General features: G+C 34.1%; 1 protein-coding gene across 2 annotated transcripts in view; it reads left to right on the forward strand.

The window, feature by feature from the left end:
* The window catches only part of LOC148954896 (uncharacterized), a 79,403-nt gene that overhangs the window by 3,332 nt on the left and 52,430 nt on the right, over window positions 1-23,641 (forward strand). For both annotated transcript variants that reach the window (XM_089099078.1, XM_089099082.1), the window contains exons 2-5: window positions 4,663-4,797; window positions 13,020-13,132; window positions 16,296-16,504; window positions 21,045-21,216. In XM_089099078.1, coding sequence (XP_088955204.1) covers window positions 4,663-4,797; window positions 13,020-13,132; window positions 16,296-16,504; window positions 21,045-21,216 — 629 coding nt within the window. The remainder of the gene's footprint in view (window positions 1-4,662; window positions 4,798-13,019; window positions 13,133-16,295; window positions 16,505-21,044; window positions 21,217-23,641) is intronic.

Genomic DNA, 23,641 nt, shown 5'->3' on the forward strand with positions numbered 1-23,641 from the left:
AACACTAAATAATTAACTTTCACATAAAACACAGGAAAAAAACAGAAAAAAAGAAGAAGAAGATAATTTCCAAACGACTTTGTTAAACATGATCAATTAGGAAGCCGTCCATGGGAAGACGTAAATGCACTGGCACTAAGTGGTTACCACAAACTATTTCAACTTACTTAAAAAATAGCTTTTAAATTTCTAGATAAATTTTAAAATTCTTTTTAACACGAAATAATGAACTTTCACATAAAACACAGGAAAAAACAGAAAAAAAGAAAAAGATAATTTCCAAACGACTGTTAAACATGATCAATTAGGAAGCCGCCCACGGGAAGACGTAAATGCACTGGCACTAAGTGGTTACCACAAACTATTTCAACTTACTTAAAAAATAGCTTTTAAATTTCTAGATAAATTTTAAAATTCTTTTTAACACGAAATAATGAACTTTCTCATAAAACACAGGAAAAAACAGAACACGAAATAATGAACTTTCACATAAAACACAGGAAAAAACAGAAAAAAAGAAGAAGAAGATAATGACCAAAAGACTGTTAAACCTGATCAATTAGGAAGCCGTCCATGGGAAGACGTAAATGCATTGGCACTAAGTGGTTACCAAAAACTATTTCAACTTACTTAAAAAATATCTTTTAAATTTCTAGATAATTTTTAAAATTCTTTTTAACACGAAATAATGAACTTTCACATAAAACACAGGAAAAAACAGAAAAAAAAAAGAAGAAGAAGATAATTTCCAAACGACTTTGTTAAACATGATCAATTAGGGAGCCGCCCATGGGAAGACGTAAATGCACTGGCACTAAGTGGTTACCACAAACTATTTCAACTTACTTAAATGAACTTTACTTAAATTACTTTAATGAACATTCTCATAAAACACAAGAAAAACAGAAAAAAAAGAAGAAGAAGATAATGACAAAGAAAATAAATGATAACAAAGATCTTCAATCTCTGAATCATGGCTCCTCACCCCCCTAACAAAAATTGTTTTACTGTTTTTTTAAACAAATGCTGATGTCCAGCCGCCTTAACACTATCTGGGAAGGAATTCCATGCCCCCTGGCCCAGATGTTTCATTTGAAATCCAGTTCGACTTCCACTCCTTTACTCCGTCACCAGATTATTAGCCTTCCTTGTATAATAATTATGCAAATCATTATTCTGTCGAGAGAAATCTAAAAACACCGATGGACACACTTCATGCAAACATTGGTAAGTAAAAACCGCAGCCTGGTAGTCACGAATTTGTCCCACATCCATCACCTTTAATTTCCTAAAACATGCTACTGTATTGTTAGTTTTTTTAACGTAGCCCCCTATCAAACTGACTGCCTTATTCTGTAATACCTCTACACGCCAAAAATTACCAAAAAATTGCTAGCCCATAACACACAGTCGTCCGATATATAGGGGCTAAAAATCGCATGATAAAGAGCAACATCACCCGACCTGGTATGAAGTGCTTCAGTTGACATATAATTCCAAGGCCTCTTGCAACTTTTGATGCCACAAGATCACTGTGACGTTTCCATGACGTATTGCAATCTAGGTAAAAACTTAGATACCTCATTAAATTAACCTGTTCTAGAGAATTGCCAGAAAATAATATTCGCCCAACGAGATCTGTGGGCTTACCAATTCGACTAAAAACCATAAAATTTGTCTTTTTTACATTAACCGGCAACACACTTAAAGACGTAAACACACTTAAATCATTTAATACCATATTTACTTTATTTACTAACTCATCCACAGAAGCACCACGAAAAGAAATAGATGTGTCATCTGCGAAAAATGTAGGCTAAGACACGAATCACGAAGGTAAAATTTCATAGTATTTACATAAACCAAATATAAAAGTGGACCTAGCACATAATCATGCGGAACACCACAATTCACAAGATATGGACTAGAAGTTACACTATCAATTACAGCCTTTATTGAACTCCCCTTTCAAAAAGAATCAAACCGATTCAAGCAAGCCCCTTTAACCCCTAAAAGCTTTAGTCTGTTTAATAAAATACTAAAATCAACCGTATCAAAAGTCTTTTTAAAATCTATAAAAACAATTAACGGTATTTTTCCACTATCAAGACTATCAAAACAATTAGAGGTATTTTTCCACTATCAAGACACTGATTCACAAAATCACATAGTTATTGCACCGCATGTGTAATTGAGTGACTTTTGCGGAAGCCAAACTGAGTATCATTAAGTATACCATGATGTGTAAGGTAGGCTACTGGTAGAGTTGTCAATGAACAAATTTTTCAAGTATTTTAGAGAAAAGGGGAAGGATGGACATTGGCCTCCAGTTCCCGATATCAGATCTTGAGCCACAAAAAACCTTTATTTTTTTAGTTGGTCCTTTTTTTTCTTTGACAGTTCATTTTAATCCTTTATTCTCCATTCTTGGTTTCCTAGGTTACCGGGTTTTTTTTTCTACTTAGTTGGTACTTTTTTTTCTTTGACTTAGTTCATTTTAATCCTTTATTCTCCATTCTTGGTTTCCTAGGTTACCGGTTTTTTTGTACTTAGTTGGTCCTTTTTTTCTGCAATATTAAATATTTATTTTATTTGTTTATTTTATTAACATTTTCATTTAATATTGTTTACTTTATGTGATACAATTGTATTTAGTTTATGCTTTAGTCTCAGTGGGTCTTTGAGATTCAAAGCAGGAATAGTGACTGGGGAATTGATCCAAAATAGTGTGCTAGAGCCGCTGATCTTTCAAGAATGAAAGGGATATGTATTGTACTTGCTTTTATTCTCAATTTCTGTTTCTATACTTATCAAAGTCCTCTATTAATTCTTTGATATTTTAGTAATTTTGATTGATGCACCAAGATTATTGGGATCTTTGAAGAAAATCTTAAAAAGGCGTCCAATAGTCAAATCTTAAAAAGGCGTCCAATAGTCAAATCTTAAAAAGGCGTCCAAAAGGCGTCAAATCTTAAAATGGCGTCAATTTTAGTAATTTTGATTGATGCACCAAGAATATTGGGATCTTTGAAGAAAATCTTAAAAAGGCTGTCCAATAGTCAAATCTTAAAAAGGCGTCCAATAGTCAAATCTTAAAAAGGCGTCCAAAAGGCGTCAAATCTTAAAAAGGCGTCAATTTTAGTAATTTTGATTGATGCACCAAGAATATTGGGATCTTTGAAGAAAATCTTAAAAAGGCGTCCAATAGTCAAATCTTAAAAAGGCGTCCAATAGTCAAATCTTAAAAAGGCGTCCAAAAGGCGTCAAATCTTAAAAAGGCGTCAATTTTAGTAATTTTGATTGATGCACCAAGAATATTGGGATCTTTGAAGAAAATCTTAAAAAGGCTGTCCAATAGTCAAATCTTAAAAAGGCGTCCAATAGTCAAATCTTAAAAAGGCGTCCAAAAGGCGTCAATTCTTAAAATGGCGTCAATTTTAGTAATTTTGATTGATGAACCAAGAATATTGGGATCTTTGAAGAAAATCTTAAAAAGGCGTCCAATATTACGCTTAATGTTGTTGAACTGTCTTTTATTTGTATTAAAATATTGTTTTTAGTTTAAGGTCTCACACGTTCGAATAATCTACCTCAGTGAGAAAGACTCCCTTAGCCTATTTAATTAATTTAAAAATAAAATTCCAAATAAGGAGCTTTTTAAAGAAAAGGAAAGAGCTATATTAAAAGATAAGACAAGCAGAAATAAAGTTCTATATTAATTAAAAGTTTGAACCATTAGAAATTACTATCAAAGAATAAATGGAACCCAGACCAAACAGAAATTAAAATAAATAATCACATCAAACATAAGGATAATAAATACTGATATACATGGTTAAGTATATTCTAAAACGAGCAAAAATGAAGAAGTCCAAGTCCTACTTAAAACGGACATAAATTTATAAAGATAAGAGTTTAGCTCTCCTCCCCTCCTCCCTAACCGTAAACCTTATAAAGTTTATTGCATTATTTGTAAACACATATGTATTTTGAACGTATTTTTTATGTATGTGTTTTTTGGCTACTCCCCCCTCCCAACCCCCTAACCGTAAACCTTCTAAAGTCTATTGCGTTTTTTGTGAATACAAAAAACTAAACTTTTGAAGTGAAAGGTAAGAAAGCTGAAGAAAAATAAGACAACAAACAAAAAACCAAGCCAGAACAAATGAATGACATTTCAAAAATTAAACGAGAAAAATTTTGATTTTTATCAATCGCCAAGTGTAGCCAGTGTCGTCTTACTATTAGAACGTATTTATAACAATATAAGATTCAAGGTTTTGTTTATAGATCATTTTTTGTTTTCAATGTTACAATTATAAAAACAATGTTATAGTTATTGTTATATAGTTGTTACCTTCATAGTCTATAGTTCTGACAGACCATGTAGATTGGTTACAAAATTAAATGTAGAAACTCTGAATCTACAGTAATGCAAGGTTCTTTGTAGATTACAACTTAGTGTTCACCATGCTAGTATCATTACTATAAGGAGAGAATTATGTTTTTATTGTTTACTATATGTGTATATTGGTAAAAATAGGAGCTTTGTTTTTCAGTTATCTCTGTTTATTCCTTCTATTTCTCTGTGTTTCTGTTGGTAGGCTTTTGTGTTTTTGTATAGTTCTATTTTTCAGTTTTTGTTCAATTCTCACTTTCTAGGAGTGTAAGCACGGGCCGTGATGACCGCCGGAGACGCCGATCGCGTTCTATTTCACGTGATCGTAAACGACGCCGATCAAGGTCAAGGGATCGACGCAGAAGAACCCGATCTCGTTCCCTGAACAGAAGAAGACGGTAAGTCTCATATTAACGCCTGTATTTCTATTCAGTACTCATGGTGAAGGCATGTATCCAGGGATACTCTCATAATACAGGTCTTACAGTCCTTACTGCAATTTATTTTTTATTATGCATTTCCATATCAGTTGCCTATTTTTCCCGTTTTTTTTTTGTAAACTCCCCTCCACTAAACAAATTTTTAAGTATTTGTCGTCGTAATTTCATTTCTTTTGTGTTTTATATATATTTTGGATTGATGTTATTGTTCAAATAAACGACGAGAAAGCTTGGCTTATTACGAGTAAATGTTAAAAAATTAGTTTTCCTGATTTCCTACTCTTTTAAGGACCCTGTAACCATTGATATGTTGTAATTAAATTAAAATTCTGTGACTTCCTGTCACAGTGTGATCCCGTGTGATCCCGAATTTTAATGAAATTGAGATCTTAACCCGGGTAAATACAAACACTTTGCCTGTTTGAAACTCACCCTGTGACAAGTAAGGTCCTTGGCAGCCTTCCTACAACGACAAGAACATATTGCAATTCTTTCAGACTTCAAAAATCAATTCAGTCGACACTTTTCAAGATTTCAAAAAAACAGGTTGATTGTATCCCAGTTCATTATGTGTCTCTTTGTAGATTGGTAATCAAAACTCTTGTAGACTTTTGGTTTCTATTGACGAGGGTCATTATTCCTTGACAGTTTCTTTTACGAACCATTTGATCTAATGCAAATTTGATCTTGCTGCAGAAATATTTCAAATATGACATCATAGATTACATTTTTATGCTTACCTTCTTAAAGGGAGAGAGACAGGGTGATATTATGAGTGCTTCCGGGTTACTCATATTACTAAGTTAAATATTCTTATTAACTTCTGCTTTCCCAATGGCGAAAGAGGGCATTGACCTCTTGAAATACCCCACCCCCTCCTGCCGCCTTCTACGGTGGAAACCCTGTAAAAGAATATTTGTGATAACCCTACGATTCTTTTTTAACATTTCAGACCCTTTACCTCTTTGAGAAATATTCGAAGGTGTGTATTTTTTTAGAGATTGTTATCATTCAGGATGCATTGTTATACAAATACTGTATTAAATTCGAATGTCAAAAATGAAGATTGGAGGAGGCATTGGTAGCCTCCCTCCTGCAATCTAAGCCTGTATGCATTGTTATACAGGCTTAGATTGGCTCCAATGGTAAGCCTGTATACATTGCACTATATAATGCTTTGTTGGAGAAGAAGCTACGAAGGTATCCATGCTCCTATCATACAGGTCCTGAATACGGAAATCTGGAGACCAAAACTTGAATTCAAAATAGACGTATTACTCTTCGTCATTAAGATCAGAGGGGGGTAGCAAGGGGGCGTTATTATGGGTCTGTGAAACTAACTTGAAAAGTAGGTTACATTCGTGCTTGGCCTGTGTTGAACAGCGATCGATAAGTATCTTCCAATAGAGAACGAGAGCTCTGTGAATTATATTATTGTCTTGAAGTGCACTGAATTAACCAACAATCGTTGACGTTTCTGAAAATATCCATTTCAGTCGTGTCATGGGATACTAAGGTGAAAAAAAAACGCGCCGTACTCTTCTGATATGGTACCCTTTTTCGCTCTAAATTTCTTCCTACCATCTGAGCCTCTTGGCGTCATCTGGCAAATCGAAAGAGGTTTTAGTATGTTTGCTTACGAAAATGGTATTTCCCTCTGAATTGCCCTCGAACCCTTTAAGAATTGCAAGTCGTGTATCTCGTGAAGTAGTGCCACAGAGAAAGTATTTTCCAAGAGCAATATCATGGTATTTGATCAGAAACTTACAAATTTGGAACTTATCGTATACAATAATTTTTTCTTAGGAGCATTGGCAGATAGATATTCCTTGTTGAATTTGTCATATTATTCAGCATATTGAATTTTGGCTATGTAGGCTTTTTGTTGAAGTTCAAGCCAATTCGCTTCATACATTTTGATCCTAATAAAAAACTTAAGGTCAGTAACAACAAAGTGGCTGTTAACCCGAGCCTGGACGATTTGTTGACACATAACAAAGATATGGCTGGAATGTATGAACTTCGTAAAGCCATTATGCCCTAATGTTGATCTTGAAGCCATTTAATTGTATGTTCTCCTACATCGGATTGTGTTTATGTGAATGTTTTAATGTGATACGTAATAGTCACTGGTGTTTCTTGGATTTTCCTTGGTATTTGACATAATTCGGGTAGATTATGCTGTCAGTGGCAGTATTCTGCATTTTAGATTGGGCCATCTAGTGCTCAACCAAAACAATTAAATTACACGACACGAGAGCCTTTTTCGGAACTGTACATACGGCTGTAACTTCGACTAACCTTTTCCTAGCACCGTGAGACAATATGGTGAGACAATAGGAGGTGCTTGGGTTTCTTGTATTTTTGGACCTTTGAACGGCTTCTGAATGACATCAATATACTGAGATTCCACAAACTAACGATTTTGCGTAAGTGCTAATTTGACTTTGCTGTAGGACAAAGTACATAGGACAATAACCTCTTCAATTCTTTTAGGCAAATATGCGGTTTTTTGACTTATCAGATACCAAGCTTACAAATAAAATGAGCGATAAAATGCATAATATAGATCTAAAAAGTTCAACTTTTCTGATAGCTGTAGCAAAGTGTGAGAACTACTGGAGAATATTTTTTAGAAAGACCAATTAGGCTATCCTATTTTGTTTTATTTAGCTCTTTAGTAGAGTATTGAAATATCAATGGTATCTTGACAGTTGAAATACCATTTCATAACCAAAATAAAAATCATACACAATTCTGGTTTTCAGGAATAAATAGACCTAAGATGGAGCCAGAGGATGTAGTCTTACTCAGTCTACTCAAATATTTTTAATTATGTCTTTAGTCTCTTGTCCAACAGTGGCGGCTGTATACAGCGAGTATGGAGTCAACTCCAGCGCGTACTCCAACTTAAGCGAGTATGGAGTCAACTTATACTCTTGTATATACCGAAGTCGTGAAATTGGTTTGGCAACGGTAACCAACAATTCCTGGGCGCGTTCGTACACTGGAGAGAAATACTCGACAAAGAAAGGACGAGTTTTAGGATCTGGCTTCAGTGTCATCTCATTTCCATAATCTTTAGCACCAAACTTATCCTCTTGTGAAAAAAAATCCGTGCGTTAGGTAGGTATCTCGCTTTGCTGCTCCAAGGAGACCCTCAGATACACCAACATATTGAAGAGATTCATCAAATCAGTTTTAGCATCTCTTCCTTTCCTTTCTTCTATCTTTAACTTTTCATAAAATATCTTTCATGCTTTTCGTATTTGTGTTTCTTTATTTTAGACAGGTATTCAAGTGTAGTATCTGATAAGAACATTGTTTATTGTTAGTTCTGAGTATTTGTGAGTGGTTTGCTTTTGAGTTAGGTTTTTTGGCTTTTTAAAATTTTTAATTTTGTTAATTCTGATTTTTATCTTTTATTGTTTTTTCCCACTTTGCTTCGTTTTAATCCTTCTGATTTGGGGTTCATTTCTTTTTGCTTTCTGCTTGTCTTTTTGCTTGTCATTTTATTTTATCCTTTTTTGTTTCGTTCGTATTTACGTTCAAAAAATGTGAACATGATTCCTTGAAACTTTGTCATATAACACTGAAGAAGGGATTCGTAGAGTATTTTCGTTGGCCTTATAATACCTATTTTCCTATTACTTTTTTTGTTTTGTTTCAAATAAAACGCCGCTTTGTTTCATTTTAATCCTTCTGATTTGGGTTTTCATTTCTTTTTGCTTTCTGCGTTCTTTGTTTTATCATTTTATTTTTATCCTTTTTTGTTTCGTTCGCATTTGTGTTCGAAAAATGCGAACATGGTTCCTTGAAACTTTCTCATATCAAACAGTTCGTGGTAACGAACTGTAAGTAAGGAGCAACCCGGCTCAATGGTAACCGAAACTCTAAAAACCGGAATTTCGGTACCAATAGATACATCAAAAGAATCAGATTTTAATTTTGATTTCAAATATATAAATTTCATCAAGTTTAATCATACCCATCAAAAGGTACGCGCCTGAGAAAATTTGGCTGATTTTCGGAAAAAGGGGGAAATACCCCCTAAATGTTATAGAACCTTAATGAAATTCACACCAACATATTCAGCATAGTAGAGAGTCCTACTGTAGAGGTTTCAAGCTCCTATCTACAAAAATGGGGAATTTTGCATTTTTTGCCAGAAGAAAGATCACGGGTGCGTGTTTATTTGTTTTTTGTTTTTTTTTCCCCAGGGGTAATCCTATTGACCCAGTGGTGCTAGAATATCGTAATAGGGCTCATTGGAACGGAAATTAAAAGTTCTAGTGCCCTTTTTAAGTGACCAAAAAAAATGGAGGGCAACTAGGCCCCCTCCCACGCTCATTTTTTTCTCAAAGTCACCCAATTAAAATTTTGAGATAGCCATTTTGTTTAGCATAGTCAAAAATCTAATAAATATGTCTTTTACGATGACTTAATCCCCCAAAGTTCTCAGGGGAAGGGCTGCAAGTTATGAACTTTGCCCATTGCTTGCATATTGTATTGGTTATTGGGAAGTATACAGACATTTTCAGGAAGAATTTTTTTTTGGTGTGGGGGGGGGGGGTTGGGGGGCTGGAGGCGGGGGTTACTCGGGATAATCTTTCCGTGGAGGATGTTTCTTTGGGGTAAGGGACATTTCTATGAAGGGGGTGCCGGATTTCCAAGCATTATTTAAAAAACGATCAGAAATTAAATTTAAAAAAACAAGTTTTTTCAACTGAAAGTAAGAAGCAACATCAGAAATTAAAATGAACAGAAACTATTACGTATATGAGGGGGTTCTCCCCCAAGTCAATACCTCGCTCTTTACGCTACAGTTTTTTTTAGTGCTTTCAAAAGAGCTATCTATTCTAATTAAACGGCCTTTGTGATTCAGGGGTGTGTGAATTAAATTTTTTTAACTTTTAACTTAAAGAGTGTGTTATTGAATAAGGGGAGAGCCCAATCATATACGTAATAAAAAATACTTAATAAAAAAAAACAATAATAAAAAACAAGCGATGCGGCTCAATAGTAATTTAAACTTTTAAAAAAGGACCATTGATGTCAATAAATATATGAAAAGAATGGGCTTATAATGCTGATTCTCAATATATAAATTTTTTTAAGTTTAATATTACTCATCAAAGGCTACGAGCCAGAGAAAAACTTACCTGATTTTTTAAAGAGGGGGGAAACCTCCCCTAAAAGTGAAAAATTTTTAATGAAAATCACTGTCAGATTCAGTGTATCAGAAAACCCTATAACATAGGTTTCAAGCTCATATCTGCAAAAATTTGCAACTTTGTATTTTTTTTCAGAAGAAAAATATACGAAAATAGAAGTTCGTTACGTAAGTTAATTTGTAAATTACGTCAGAACCAAATTTAGAGACAGCCATTTAGCACAAGAAAAGTAAAATTTTTATGCAAATTTTGTTTACTTATTCAATGACGGCGAGCCAAAATAAAAGCTGCATTAACTAAAAAACGATCAGAAATTAAATAAAAAAAACAAGTTTTTTAAACTGAAAGTAAGGAGCGACATTAAAACTCAAAACGAACAGAAATTATTCCGTATATGAAAGGGGCTGTCCCCTCCTCAACGCCTCGCTCTTTACGCTAAAGTTTGACTCTGTCTCACAACTTTATTTTTTAAAACAATAAAAAACTTTAGCGTAAAGAGCGAGGCGTTGAGGAGGGGACAGCCCCTTTCATATACGGAATAATTTCTGTTCGTTTTGAGTTTTAATGTCGCCCCTTACTTTCAGTTTAAAAAACTTGTTTTTTTTATTTAATAACACTGAAGAAGGGATTCGTAGAGTATTTTCCTTGGCCTTATAATACCTCATTTCCTATTTACTTTTCTTTGTTTTTTTTTGGTTTTTTTTTTGTTTTTTTTAAAAAAAAACGCCGCTTTGTTTCATGTTAATCCTTCTGATTTGGGTTCGTAGAGTATTTTTCTTGGGCTTTAATACCTCATTTCCTATTTTCTTTTTCTTTTTTTTTTATGGCAAGCCTATATGATCTACCAAATTATTCTCTTCCGCTGATAGATACTTATGCCTTCCTATTCAATGCATTCCAAGTTTCAAATGTGGCTTTAGCTTTGGCTAGAATTAGTATGTGTTAGAAAAATATGTTTATTTGGCCTTAGTCTATAAATAAAAAAAACAAGTTTTTTCAACTTAAAGTAAGAAGAAACATTAAAACTTAAACCGAACTGAAATTATTACGTATATGTGGGGGGTTGCTCCCTCCTCAACACCCCGCTCTTCACGCTAAAGTTTTTTGGCACTTTTGTTACTTAAAAGTTACTTATTGTTCTAATTAAACGACCCTTGCGTTCCAGTTGTCGTTTTAAAGAATTGGAAAAAATTTAAACTTTAGCGTAAAGAGCGAGGTGTTGAGGAGGAATCCCCCACATATACGTAACTATTTCTGTTCGTTTTAAGTATTAATTTTGCTTCTTACTTGTAGCTGAAAAAACTTGTTTTTTTTAGTTAGTTTCTGATCGTTTATTAAATAATGCTCTGATCGTTTCTGATCGTTCGCTCTGAATTTCTGATCGTTTATTAAATCAGGATATTTGGCTCCACCTCCCCGTAAAAATTCACCTCCCACGGAAATATTCTCTGGAAAATTCAATCCCGGTGAAAATTTACCCCGGACAATTACCCTTAACATCTCCTAACATTTCCTCGCGTAAAATTGAGTCGGTAAAGAGGAAGTAAGACATAAAAAAAATTTCGTATGTGAATTATGGCAAATTATCCCAGAATAAAATTTCCCCCGAAAAGTTCATCTCCTGGAAACTTCTGTCTCCATAGAAAATTCTCCTCGTGCAAAATCCCCCCAGCCGAAAATTCGTCCTCCGCTCCCTACCCGAAAAAAGTATGCATACTTCTCAATAACAAATACTATACGTAACAATGGGCAAATTTTATAACTTAAAGACCTTTCCCCAGGGGCTGTGGGGCTCCTGCTATCTCCAAGGACATAGCTATTCAAATATGCCTTCAAATATGCTGAACAAAATAGCTATCTAAAAATTTTGGTCGGACGATTTTGAAAAAAAATGGCGTGGGAGGGGTCATTGTTGCCCTCTAATTTTTTTGGTCACTTATAAAGGGCACTAGAACTTTTCATTTCCGTTAGAATGAGCCCTCTCCTGAAGTTTTAGGCCCACTTGGTTGATACGATCACTACTACTAAAAAAAAAAAAATAAAAAAAAAAAAAATAAACACGCATCCGTGATCTTTCTTCTGACAAAAAATACAAAATTCCACATTTTTGCAGATAAGAGCTTGAAACCTCTACAGTAGGGTTCTCTGGTACGCTGAATCTGATGGGGAGATTTTCATTTAGATTCTATGACTTTTAGGGGATGTTTCCTCCTTTTTTCGAAACTCATGCAAATTTTTGCAGACTCGTAACCTTTGATGGGCAACATTAAACTTAATTAAACTTGTATATTTAAAATCAGCATAAAAATCTGATTCTTTTTTTATATATCTATTGGTATCAAAATTCTGTTTTCTAGACTTTCGGTTACTATTGAGCCGGGTCGCTCCTTGCCTATGTGTTAGAAAAACGTGTTTATTTGATCCTAGTCTATAAACAAATGTTAGCTGATTCTGTGGGTTCGCCATTCCTTTTTGGCTTATCTCTCATCAACAGTTGGATAATAATCCCAAATAAAAATGTCGATTTAAAAAGGCGAACTTATGTTGATAGTCTCTGGTCATATTTTACTCATAGGGGTTCGGGGGGTTGGAAAGGGGGTAGAGTAATTATAATGGTAGAAATTACCATGGCTTTAAAGAGCATTGAACGGGAAATCAAATGCCATGTTTCTATTTGATTTCTGTCCATATATATTTCAAATTTGAATGGAGCAAAATTAGTCAAATATTATTCAATGGGGGATCAAATGGTATATCTCTTCGAATTCGGCCCTAAACTATAAACAATATCTAGCTGATTTTTCGGGTTTGTTATTATTATTTTTGGCTAATTGCTCATCAACAGTTTGTTTATAATTCCAAGTAAAGCAAAACAACGCACAAAGCAGCAAGCTTATGTATATAGTCTGGAGTCAAACCCTGAACCATTAGTGGTGGGCAACAGTATAATATATTTAAAAATAAAACCTGATAATATTGTTTCCTAATTCGTAATGTGCTTTCCAGGTCGTCTCGAGATAGGGAGAGGGAGAGTGACGAATCCAGAGAAAAAGAGCGAGAGAAGGAGCGTGAAAGAAAGAAAAGAGGACTCCCACCTCTGAAAAAAGATCATCTAAGTGGTGAGTATTTACTTATTTAGTGCTGGACATTAACGTTAAGTGGAATAAAAATGTTAGAAAACGGGAAAACGTAGAACAACGAAGAAAAATGAGGTAAATCACAGCCGGTGAAAAAGAGAAAATACGAATATTTCAGTTGAGACCCCTGCTCAGCTGCCCTCAGTCCCCCTCCCCGAAATTTTGTCTGTTTTGTAAAAGCGTATCTCAGTAACTAATTGTAGAAACTTTTTAAGGGGAGGGATACTATTTAGAGGCGGAAGGGAGGGAGGTGTAATCTCAGTAATTAATTGTAGAAACTTTTTAAGGGGAGGGATACTACTTAGAGGCGGGAGGGAGGGAGGTGTAATCTCAGTAATTGTGTGTAGAAACTTTTTAAGGGGAGGGATACTATTTAGAGGCGGGAAAGAGGGAGGTGTAATCTCAGTAATTATGTGTATAATCTTTTAGGGGAGGGATACTATTTAGAGGCGGGAGGGAGGGAGGTGTAATCTCAGTAATTATGTGTAGAAACATTTTAAGGGGAGGGATACTATTTAGTGGCGGGAGGGAGGGATGTATAATCTGAGTAATTATGTGTAGACATTTTTAAGGGGGGGATAATATTTAGAGGCGGGAGGGGGGGGGAGGTGTAATCTCAGTAATTATACGTAGAAACTTCTTAAGGGAAGGGATAATATTTAGAGGCGGGAGGTAGGGAGGTGTAATCTCAGTAATTAATTATAGAAACTTTAAGGGGAGGGATACTATTTATAGGCGGGAGGGAGGCAGGTGTAATCTCAGTAATTATGTGTAGAAACTTTTTAAGGGGAGGGATACTATTTAGAGGCGGAAGGGAGGGAGATGTGATCTCAGTAATTATGTGTAGAAATTTTTAAGGGGAGGGATACTATTTAGAGGCGGGAGGGAGGGAGGTGTAATCTCAGTAATTATGTGTAGAAACTTTTTAAGGGGGAGGGATACTATATAAGTTTTTATAGCCTGTTTTATATATGAGAAGCATTTTTTTTTTACTTTAGTTCACCACTTTATAGAGAGGGCATGGTTTAACACGGCAAATAACGTAAATAAACACATAGCAAAAAGGGTGTTATGGAAAAACAAACCAAAAGAAAATAAGCTGTATGCTAGAATTAAATGAAAAAACGGTTTCGAGATAATAGTGATGGTTTTAAAAATTGTTACCGTATGTACGTTAAATTTTGAAAACTCAAAGTCACATTACGGCTTTTTATAGTGTATATTTCCAATTGTGTAAAGGGAGACCACTGTAAATCTTTGTGTTCGAGCCCCTTAAGGACCTTAATCCGTGCTCATTCCTACTTGGGACTTTTAGTCTAGTTCCCATCTTTTTTTTACTGTTTCATTATGTGTTATGTTCAATCATTGCTGTTTGCTACTCAATTGTTTTTGTATTAACTATTCTTGTTCAGTCTCATTGAATTGTTTCTAGTTTTAGTATGTATGCTCTGGGGAAAAGAGGAAATGAATGGCCTTAGCCGCCTCCTGCTCTTGATACAGTCAAAAACGGTTCGATTTAAAATGGTGGCTTCATCTGGTCTGGATTGAAAAAGAATTGGAGCCAAAACTTTTTGCCCAAGTTTGGAATCCACCCGGCAGAACTAAAATTGGTTTTAGTTCTGCTTGCAACCATTCCGGCAGAACTAAAATCGCTTTAAATTCGACTCGATACCCGAGTCGAATCTCTTTGGATCTAAGGAAGAGCAGCAGTTTGGTAATTTCTAAAATGAAGATACGATAGGAAAATAGGAGGCGATAGTATCGATGAAAGTAAAAAGAGCATAATTCTCCTTTGGATCAAAGGAATTTGTTTGGATCAAAGGAAGAGCAGCATATTGGTAATTTTTGAAATGAAGATACGCTAAGAAAATAGGAGGCAATAGTATTTATGAAAAAAAGGGCATAATTCTCCTTTGGATCAAAGGAAGAGCAGCATATTGGTAATTTTTGAAATGAAGATCCGCTAAGAAAATAGGAGGCAATAGTATTTATGAAAAAAAGGGCATAATTCTCATTTGGATCAAAGGAAGAGCAGCATATTGGTAATTTTTGAAATGAAGATCCGCTAAGAAAATAGGAGGCAATAGTATTTATGAAAAAAAGGGCATAATTCTCTTTTGGATCAAAGGAATTTCTTTGGATCAAAGGAAGAGCAGCATATTGGTAATTTCTGAAATGAAGATCCGCTAAGAAAATAGGAGGCAATAGTATTTATGAAAAAAAGGGCATAATTCTCCTTTGGATCAAAGGAATTTCCTGGGATCAAAGGAAGAGCAGCAGCTTGGTAATTTCTGAAATGAAGATACGCTAAGAAGATAGGAGGTGATAGTATTTATGAAAGTAAAAAGAGCATAATTATCTTTTGGTGTATTAACCTCCCCTCCCCGAAAATCATAAATATAAAGTCATCAGAATTAAACAAAATTAGATTCAAATGGTACTGGAATAAACAAGCCGCTCTCCCTATCTTAGATGCTTAGGTCCTGAAAATTAATAAACTCATATCTCTAGTTTTAATCTGTAGGAGTTTTAGTCCAACTCGTTTACTGAAGGCCCGGTGTTAGTTAGCATCTTTTTAGACGGACAAAAGGAAGCTGGTCATTCCAAGGATTAAAGAATCGTTTGATTTTGTCAATCTCTTTCAACATGTTTTTTTTTCCTTTTCGGGCCAATATCTTTTTTTTTGTGTCTTGGGGCTCCTTGGCCTAAAGGCTTAAAATTTTTGATTTCGTGTCGATCAAAATTTTCTTTTCAGACCTTCCTTCAGGGGCGCTTTGTCCCCTGTCTATTTTATTTTGTAATCCAGTCACTTCGGCCTAGGAGTTTACAAATGAGAGTTCCAAGCTGTTCAGAAAAACGTTTTTGGCCCCGTTGTCAGGCAAATCAGTTTCAACTCATTTTTGTATGTTGGGGTCCTCTTGGCCCAAATATTTGAATCGACAGGAAATATAGGGAAAAAGGAGGTCAAAAGGGTAGTTTTTCGAAGAGAGGGGTAGTTGACAGTAGAATAATATACGGAAGCCGTGAAAAGTGGGACATGTGATACCAAACGTATAAATAAACCATTTTAAAGATTCCGGAGCAACACGGGTAGTTTAGGTTTGTGTAAGTCAAAATTCTTCCTTAAATTTTTCCTTTTTTCCAGTGTGCAGCACAACTTTATGGGTCGGGCACTTGTCCAAACTCGTGAGAGAGGAGGACTTGTCTGACACATTCAGTCCGTATGGGGAGATCGTCTCAATTGATTTAATCCCTCCCCGTGGGTGTGCCTACATATGCATGAGTAGGCGCCAGGATGCTTACAAAGCTTTGACCAAGTTGTCCGGTTACAAGCTTCAGGGAAAAGTTATTCAAGTAAGATTTTCATATTTAAGGACATTTGGTAGCGTTTTAAGCACAAATGATTTCTTTTTTGGTGCGGGGGGGGGGGTTGAAACTTTTGCAGCTCAAAATAAGTAGAGAAAACTCTATTGTTTGAGATAATGGAGCTACACCAAGACGAGTTTTTGATCTTTCATTTGAATAATTTTCAAAAGAAATGTTTGCGCCTTTACATCTGCTTATGGCAAGACAATAAATGAACATATATACTATTCTTCATGTAAAACGGTCTAGAGTGAAGAAAAGATGTTATTCAATGTTTGTTGGTTGCAGACTTTCAGAACCATTCTTTTCCTTATTCTCCTCCTTTATCAATCCATTTTAAGATACTTTAGTTGATTTAATCCTACTCTAATGTCAGAGGATGTTTTTTTCCCAATTTCTGTTTTAAAATTTGAGGTTTATAGAAAATGAGATTTTAATCGTTGCTATAATTAAATATGAAATATCCTTCTCCTGAATATCCAACAGATTTAAAATGCAAGATTAAGGAAAAAATTACAAAAATAAATATATACTGTCTATCAGATGAATACTGTCTATCATCAAATGAATACTGTCTATCAGAGGCAATCAGAGTTGCCAAACGTATTGTGTCTGAATTTGCACGGAACGTGGATGCAATTTCAATCCCGAAGGGAGGTTCTTTGAATTACTTTTGAAAGACTCAAGGGGGCTCCTACGCCACAGCTTTTGTGAAACAAACAGACGTAGCACATGCTACGTCTAATAAAATTTTGCCCGAGTTCTGGAGGTCTCAAATTTAATATTTAGAGTCGTGTACAAGATAGTCTCGTTATTGGGACTTCTCATGGGCATTTGTTCATTTGTGCTTGGACGTTTCAATCGTGTTTGTGATTGAGCTTTGCTTTTTGCTTTTTTTTTTTTTTTTTTTTTTTTTACCTAATGTTTTGTAATTATTTAACATGAATGGAAATGAAAACTATTAATTCTGGTGAACCTGCAGGTGGCATATATATATATATATATATATATATATATATATATATATATATATATATATATATATATATATATATATATATATATATATATATATATATATATATATATATATATATATATATATATATATATATATATATATATATATATATATATATATATATATATATATATATATTCCTTGTCTAATATTAATTTTTATTAATTTTTATCATTTTGCGTTTTGATGCTCTTTTGTAATGAATTTTGTAATCCAACTTTTTTTTTACAATAAAGATTAATATTCTCAAAGTTAAACTTTTTTTTTTTTAATGTGGTGGCTCCTAATAAGCCTAACTAAAGATTCGAGTGACAATTGCATATTTAGTACAGTATATGGCATCAAACCTAATTGATGTAAGTATTAGTTGGGGTTTTTACTGCATTCACTATAATTTGAACTTTTGTTCTTTTGTTAAAATTATATTTAAAAAAAACAAAGTATGAAAAGAGAAAGAAGAGGAAAGTAGAATTTAAATTCAGTGCAAAAGTACAATATATATCCAAGTCTTAAGAGAATTTCTGTTAGTTTCTATCTTTTCCTACACATTTTCTAGTTTGACACCCCCTCCCCTTCGCCTGTTTCTTGTAAATTAGCCCATTTTTTTGTCTTCTTTTTTTTCTGTGAGCTATATGGCATATTGTTTATTTTTTTAAATATACCCTTCTCCAAATTTAAGTCATGCTGTGTTCCATACATTATTTGCTTCTTTTGTTTTGATTCTTCCTCACAGAATAAAAAGAAAGTGTTAAAACTACTTAATTGCTTATGTTTTGTTTTTTGCTGGCCATGCTTAAGTGATTGTTCTTAATTTCTATGGAGTGGTTTTTTCTTATTTTATATTTGTTTCTGAACTAATGTTGATACTTGGGTCAATGAAAGAGAAATTCCCATTCAAATTGATGCATATTTTTTTCTGTTTATTTAGCTTATTTCAAAATTAACTGTATTGTATTAGTACTCCACCAGGCTTCCCAGTCACCTAAATTAATTTTTGTTTATTTGCTTACAATTCATTTCTTTGTGGGTGGTAAACTTCAAATTCATTTGATGTTCTTAAGACAATTGTGTTACCCGAATTCATGTATCATCATGCCAAAACCCAAACGGTGCATCTAAAGCTCCTAAATTTGAGTTGTAACCTTGTAATCTAGAGATAAGTCGAGTTTGCATCAATTCACTGGATAAGTTTACAGAGACATGTTAATTGATAAACTTTAGAGCACAGATATATTTTGGTATACTACGGATCCAAGGGGGGTACCTCTCCTCAAAACTAAAAAATATTACCTTATGAATCTTTTTTTTTTGCAGATTTATTTTCCAAAGTTATTTCTTACTACGGATAACCTTTTTAAAATCATTAAGCTAATTATTAGTCCAATAATTCCAAGTTTAGATCCCTTCCTCACTTTCAGTTATTATCCTTCCGGGAGAAAACTTGATTCTGGGTATTAATTCTGAATAATGTGGGCGCCTTTAAAGGCTGTAAATTGTTATTTTGACAGTTTTGTAAAACCAAGATAAACTCAAAATTGAATCTTTAGCTAGTACATATATAATTGTTTACCTATGTCCGTTCGAGTTCTAATCGTGTACACGCTTCTCCTAGGCCCATGCTTCTATGCCATAGTATTGGTGAAGTGCTCTGACCCCCTCTCCGCTCGTGAATTTATGCTCGATGATACCCTCCATCACATTTCTTGAATGATAACATAACAGCCTCGAATATTTTTGGCAAATTAAAATATCTACCATTTATTTGTTCTTTTCTCTGTTTGACGCATCAAATGTAACGTTTCTGAAAATTTTCCTCATTTAATTCTACGTCATTTTGTAAAAGAAGTGAGTAACTGGAAAGAAGAATTTACGGAGTTGCCCCAGGACAAAAAAAAATCATAGACATAAGGAGTAATCCCGTTTGGTTTTGAGCATGATTTTATAGATCAAACTTTTTGCCGATTTTTGTTCGAAACTAGTAATATTTCTTAGTCTAAGCTGGAATGTTATAATGTTTAGTATAAGTTTTTGAAAATAATGTGATAAGTATACTGAGATGAGTAAAACGCGTGATTAAAAAAAGTTGTTAAATAGCATCAGTCAAAAAGAAAAAAAAATTAGTAAAAACAATCCTTATTTAAAATAGCCAATTATTATTAGTATATTTGGTTATTACCTAATCTGCTTAAATATAACATTACAAGCCACAGTTCAGTACAAATCGTTCTCCAAGATTTCTGAAAGTCCTACAATGTCTCTAAATTTAGTAATTTGTACTGCTGTTTGAGGATTTAGATTTATTGCTTTTAACAAAGACCATTGATTTAATTTAAAGTAATTTAATTAATTTAACAGCCATCCCTTTAATTTTCCTTAAGATATCAGTTTGCTTTGTCAGTTTATTTTCCGTATTTGCTAGTTTAGCACACTTGGACAAGGTAAGTGTTGCCAAGTGCTACGATGCGAACCGAAAGTCAGCTCCAAGTCTGTGTGTAGGGTAAGTAATAAGTCTTATCTCCCAGTGCTCAGACTATATTTGGTCCTAAATTAAGTTGCTACTGAACGATGCTTGGGATGTTGTTATTCATTTTGGTGACAAAGAGGACTCGCTAAAGGATAACTACAATTCGGATAACTATAGTTCGGTATTAATTAAACAACGTTTGGCAACAAAACGCAGCCGGTGTTTCAAAGACTTTCGTTTTGGTTATGATTTTTTTTTCTTCTGTATTTTCTTTATTTCTTATGTCGTTTCATATTGCCACTAAAGGACTTACACTGTACGGTCTATATAGGTATAGTTGACTTAATCCTTAATTGGCAATATGAAATTTCCATTAAACAAGTAAATCATATTTTTTACTTCAACTGCTAGGATTTGTTTTTTTTTATCTCTATTTTGGAAGAAAAATAACCCAAGGGTGTCTTTAATATTTTAATTATCATTAATGATCATTTATTATCTGTTTTTGTCCAAAAATATTGAAAATTGAATTTAAGCAATTCTTCACTCATAATGAAGTATAGAGGTGCCAAAATATTTCACACAGAGGGTTGTAATAGAGGTGGGAAATATGCTGTTGTTTTGGTATTTCGATCGCTTCATACAGTAAAGAAACAGTTATAGGAATACAAATTTTACGGTAAAGACATAAAAATAGTTTTTGTGGAGAAATTATTTTAAAAAGTAAATGCATCACATCAAATCATTGGGACCCTACAATCACTATCACTTATCGTAAATTGCAGCGTTTTTTTTAAAAAGAGCATACATTCTATTTTAAATCCGCTTTTACAATGGCGTTTTTTTTTACATATTCTGTTTTGGCAGTTTATAGTTAACAATCCTACTTAGATAAAAAAAATATCGACACATAATTAATGGTCATAAATGATAATTGACGTCCGGGCCATAACGGTTTGAAGCAGTCATTGCGTATCGCAGCCCCTTGATTCAGGGAATGAACTTGGATAATTGTTACAAAACTTTTTCTTACTTCTAAATAGCTGGCCTGGGCCCCTGGACGCGGTCTTAAAGGAAAGGACTTCAAGGACTACTGGGAAGTGGAACAAGGTGTTTCCTACATTCCTTTGAACAGAATTGTATCTTCAGAGCAGCTTAGAGAACTTGAAGAGGGAGGCTATTTAGACGAAGAAACTGTTCCTCCACAATATAAAGGTAGGTCGAGCTGTGATCAAACGGCGTTAACACTTTACCTACTTCATTATAAGGAAAAAAAAGAGGGGGAGGTATTGGAAAATCTGTGACGTATCTCATGACCCTATAATTAGCTGTTTCCTTAATTTTCATTTTTGTTCGTTAGTTTAATTGATGCAAGGGCGGATCCAGGATTTTTTCTCGGGGGGGGGGTTTACTAATTTTTGACTTTTTTTTGGGGGGTTACTAATTTTTGACTCAGTTTTCGACTAATTTTACTGATTTTTACCTAGGTTTTACTAATTTTCGACTTATTTTCGACTCGGTCAAAAATTTCGGGGGGGGGGGGGGGTTCAAACCGGGTAACCCCCGCCTGGATACGGCCTTGAATTGATGTAATTTGAAAAATTAACTTTTATAGAATCGCAGCCAAAAAGTCGGTATGATTAGGAGGATAAAGCCTGTTCGAAAGTTTTGGTTGTGGGGCATTTTCTGTAGTTTTCAGTTATTGTCATGTAAAAACATAAACAAGTAGAAGTTACAAAATTTGTAGTCAACAATAAAAAATGGAGTGTTGCAAGTTAAAAAATATCAATTTTTGTGTAGCCTTTGTGACACCTTTTTTTGTGACACCTTTGCAATGTGAGTCTCTGGAGGGGAGAGGGGTTAGCTTCCTTAGCCTCCATAGCCTCCATATCATGGATATAGCAAATCGCACCTGTGGGTAATTGATCCATTGCAGCAAATAAAACAAAAAGTTCAAAACGCAGTTCTGTAGCTTATGAAGTTAGCTGCTATATCTGTTTTATGACGAAATTGTGTTTCGTCATAATATTTCGTGTTGTTCATAGTCGAGGAATCAACCAGAAAAAGAGAAACTACTTTCGTGTAATTCCACGCTAAAAAGTGTGCTTTAATCTCATTGATCCTTATTTGTGTCGTGCTTTTTTTTAAGCCATCCACGCTATTCACTATTTCTGGAAATGACACAGTCTTTTATAAGAGATTGGTTTTTAAAACCTCGTGTGTCAATATGCAAGCCAATATATTCTTTCACTATGAAAGAACAAAAAGTCTTTCATAGTCTAATTGGTTTTGCTGTGTAGAAGTACTTACTGTGTTATTACCTTTCTTAGAAGTACTTACTCTTTTTTTCTGAGGATGAATGGTAGCAAAACTTAACAAATTTACTCGCTGTTCTAGATTTACAACTCTTCGCTCCCTCTTACTGAGCTAACATGAAGTTATCTACATTAAATAATTATTTTCTAATTTTGCGGGATTTTAACTAAATATCCAAGTTAATTTGGATTCTGCCTGAAGTCTCGGAAAAATGGCAGATTCTTTTGTTTTTAAACTCATTTTGAATTTAAGTCAAATAAACCATCTGGCCCTTTTAACCAAAGCTATTCGTTTTATCTTCGAGCAAATGTACAGAAAAGGCTAAAAAAGGATAAATTAAGAATAAATTTGTTCTTTGTCCCGTCCTATGATGGAATTTCAGTGGAAGCATGACAAAAAGGGGATCAAACAACACGGTAGTGACTAAATTTGTAATAATTCTTTTAGCCCCGTCAAAAAGTAAAAAAACAAAAAAAAAACGCGAAAAGATGAAGCTCAAATGTCTCCCCGAGAAAAAACAACGCCTTCAAGTGTTGGTGAGCAAAATTTTATACACCCAAATTGGGTGCTAGTATGCTATTGGGTGATAGTATGCACCCAAATAAAAGTATTAGTTGCATTATACTTATTTTCTGCTTCAGCTTTGTTTCCCTCTTTTGCTTATACTTTTGGACTTGAACTAATTAGAATTAAACCTAATCTAAACTTTTTCTGATTCTGCTGGATATTATCTCACTGTTTGTGGTGGCAGCAGTTTGAATATCTATTGTCCGCAAGTTACAGCGCCAATGATTCCCTTCTGTTAACATTCTGATTTACTGTGGACCTGTTGCCCTGTGTCTTTTGCCCTTATTTTCTTTGCCCTGTGTTTTTTATTTGATTTAATGAAATTACCAAGTTTCTCGATTTTTAAGTTAACCTATTATAATAGTTTCAAACCGAGCATTCTCTTCAATAGTCTAAATAAACTAGGCTTGTCAATTGAAGTGTGGGGGGCGGGGGTAATTCCCTTAGGTTCCCCCCTAGATTTTGAAAAATACCTTTTCTGCTTTTTTATTGGAAATACGTTTTTCTTATATTTTCATTGAAGAAAAAAAAATATCCTCTCTAGATTTTGAAAGACACATTTGGCCCCTAATCCGGAATTTCTTGTGAATTGAGTCCCCTGTAGTCAATTAACAAGCATATCGTTTTGTCAATTAATCAAGCTTATCAAACTATTGAATTGCTTAAGTTAATTTAATTTGGCTTATGCCAAACTAAATCAAACTTATATAATTGTCGGGCACAGATTGACAAGGGGAGTTTTCTTGAATAGGTTTTA

The sequence above is a fragment of the Artemia sp. Qi Xiang Cuo genome, chromosome 2 (assembly GCF_049724085.1).
Source record: "Artemia sp. Qi Xiang Cuo chromosome 2, ASM4972408v1, whole genome shotgun sequence".
Classification (NCBI taxonomy): domain Eukaryota; kingdom Metazoa; phylum Arthropoda; class Branchiopoda; order Anostraca; family Artemiidae; genus Artemia; species Artemia sp. Qi Xiang Cuo.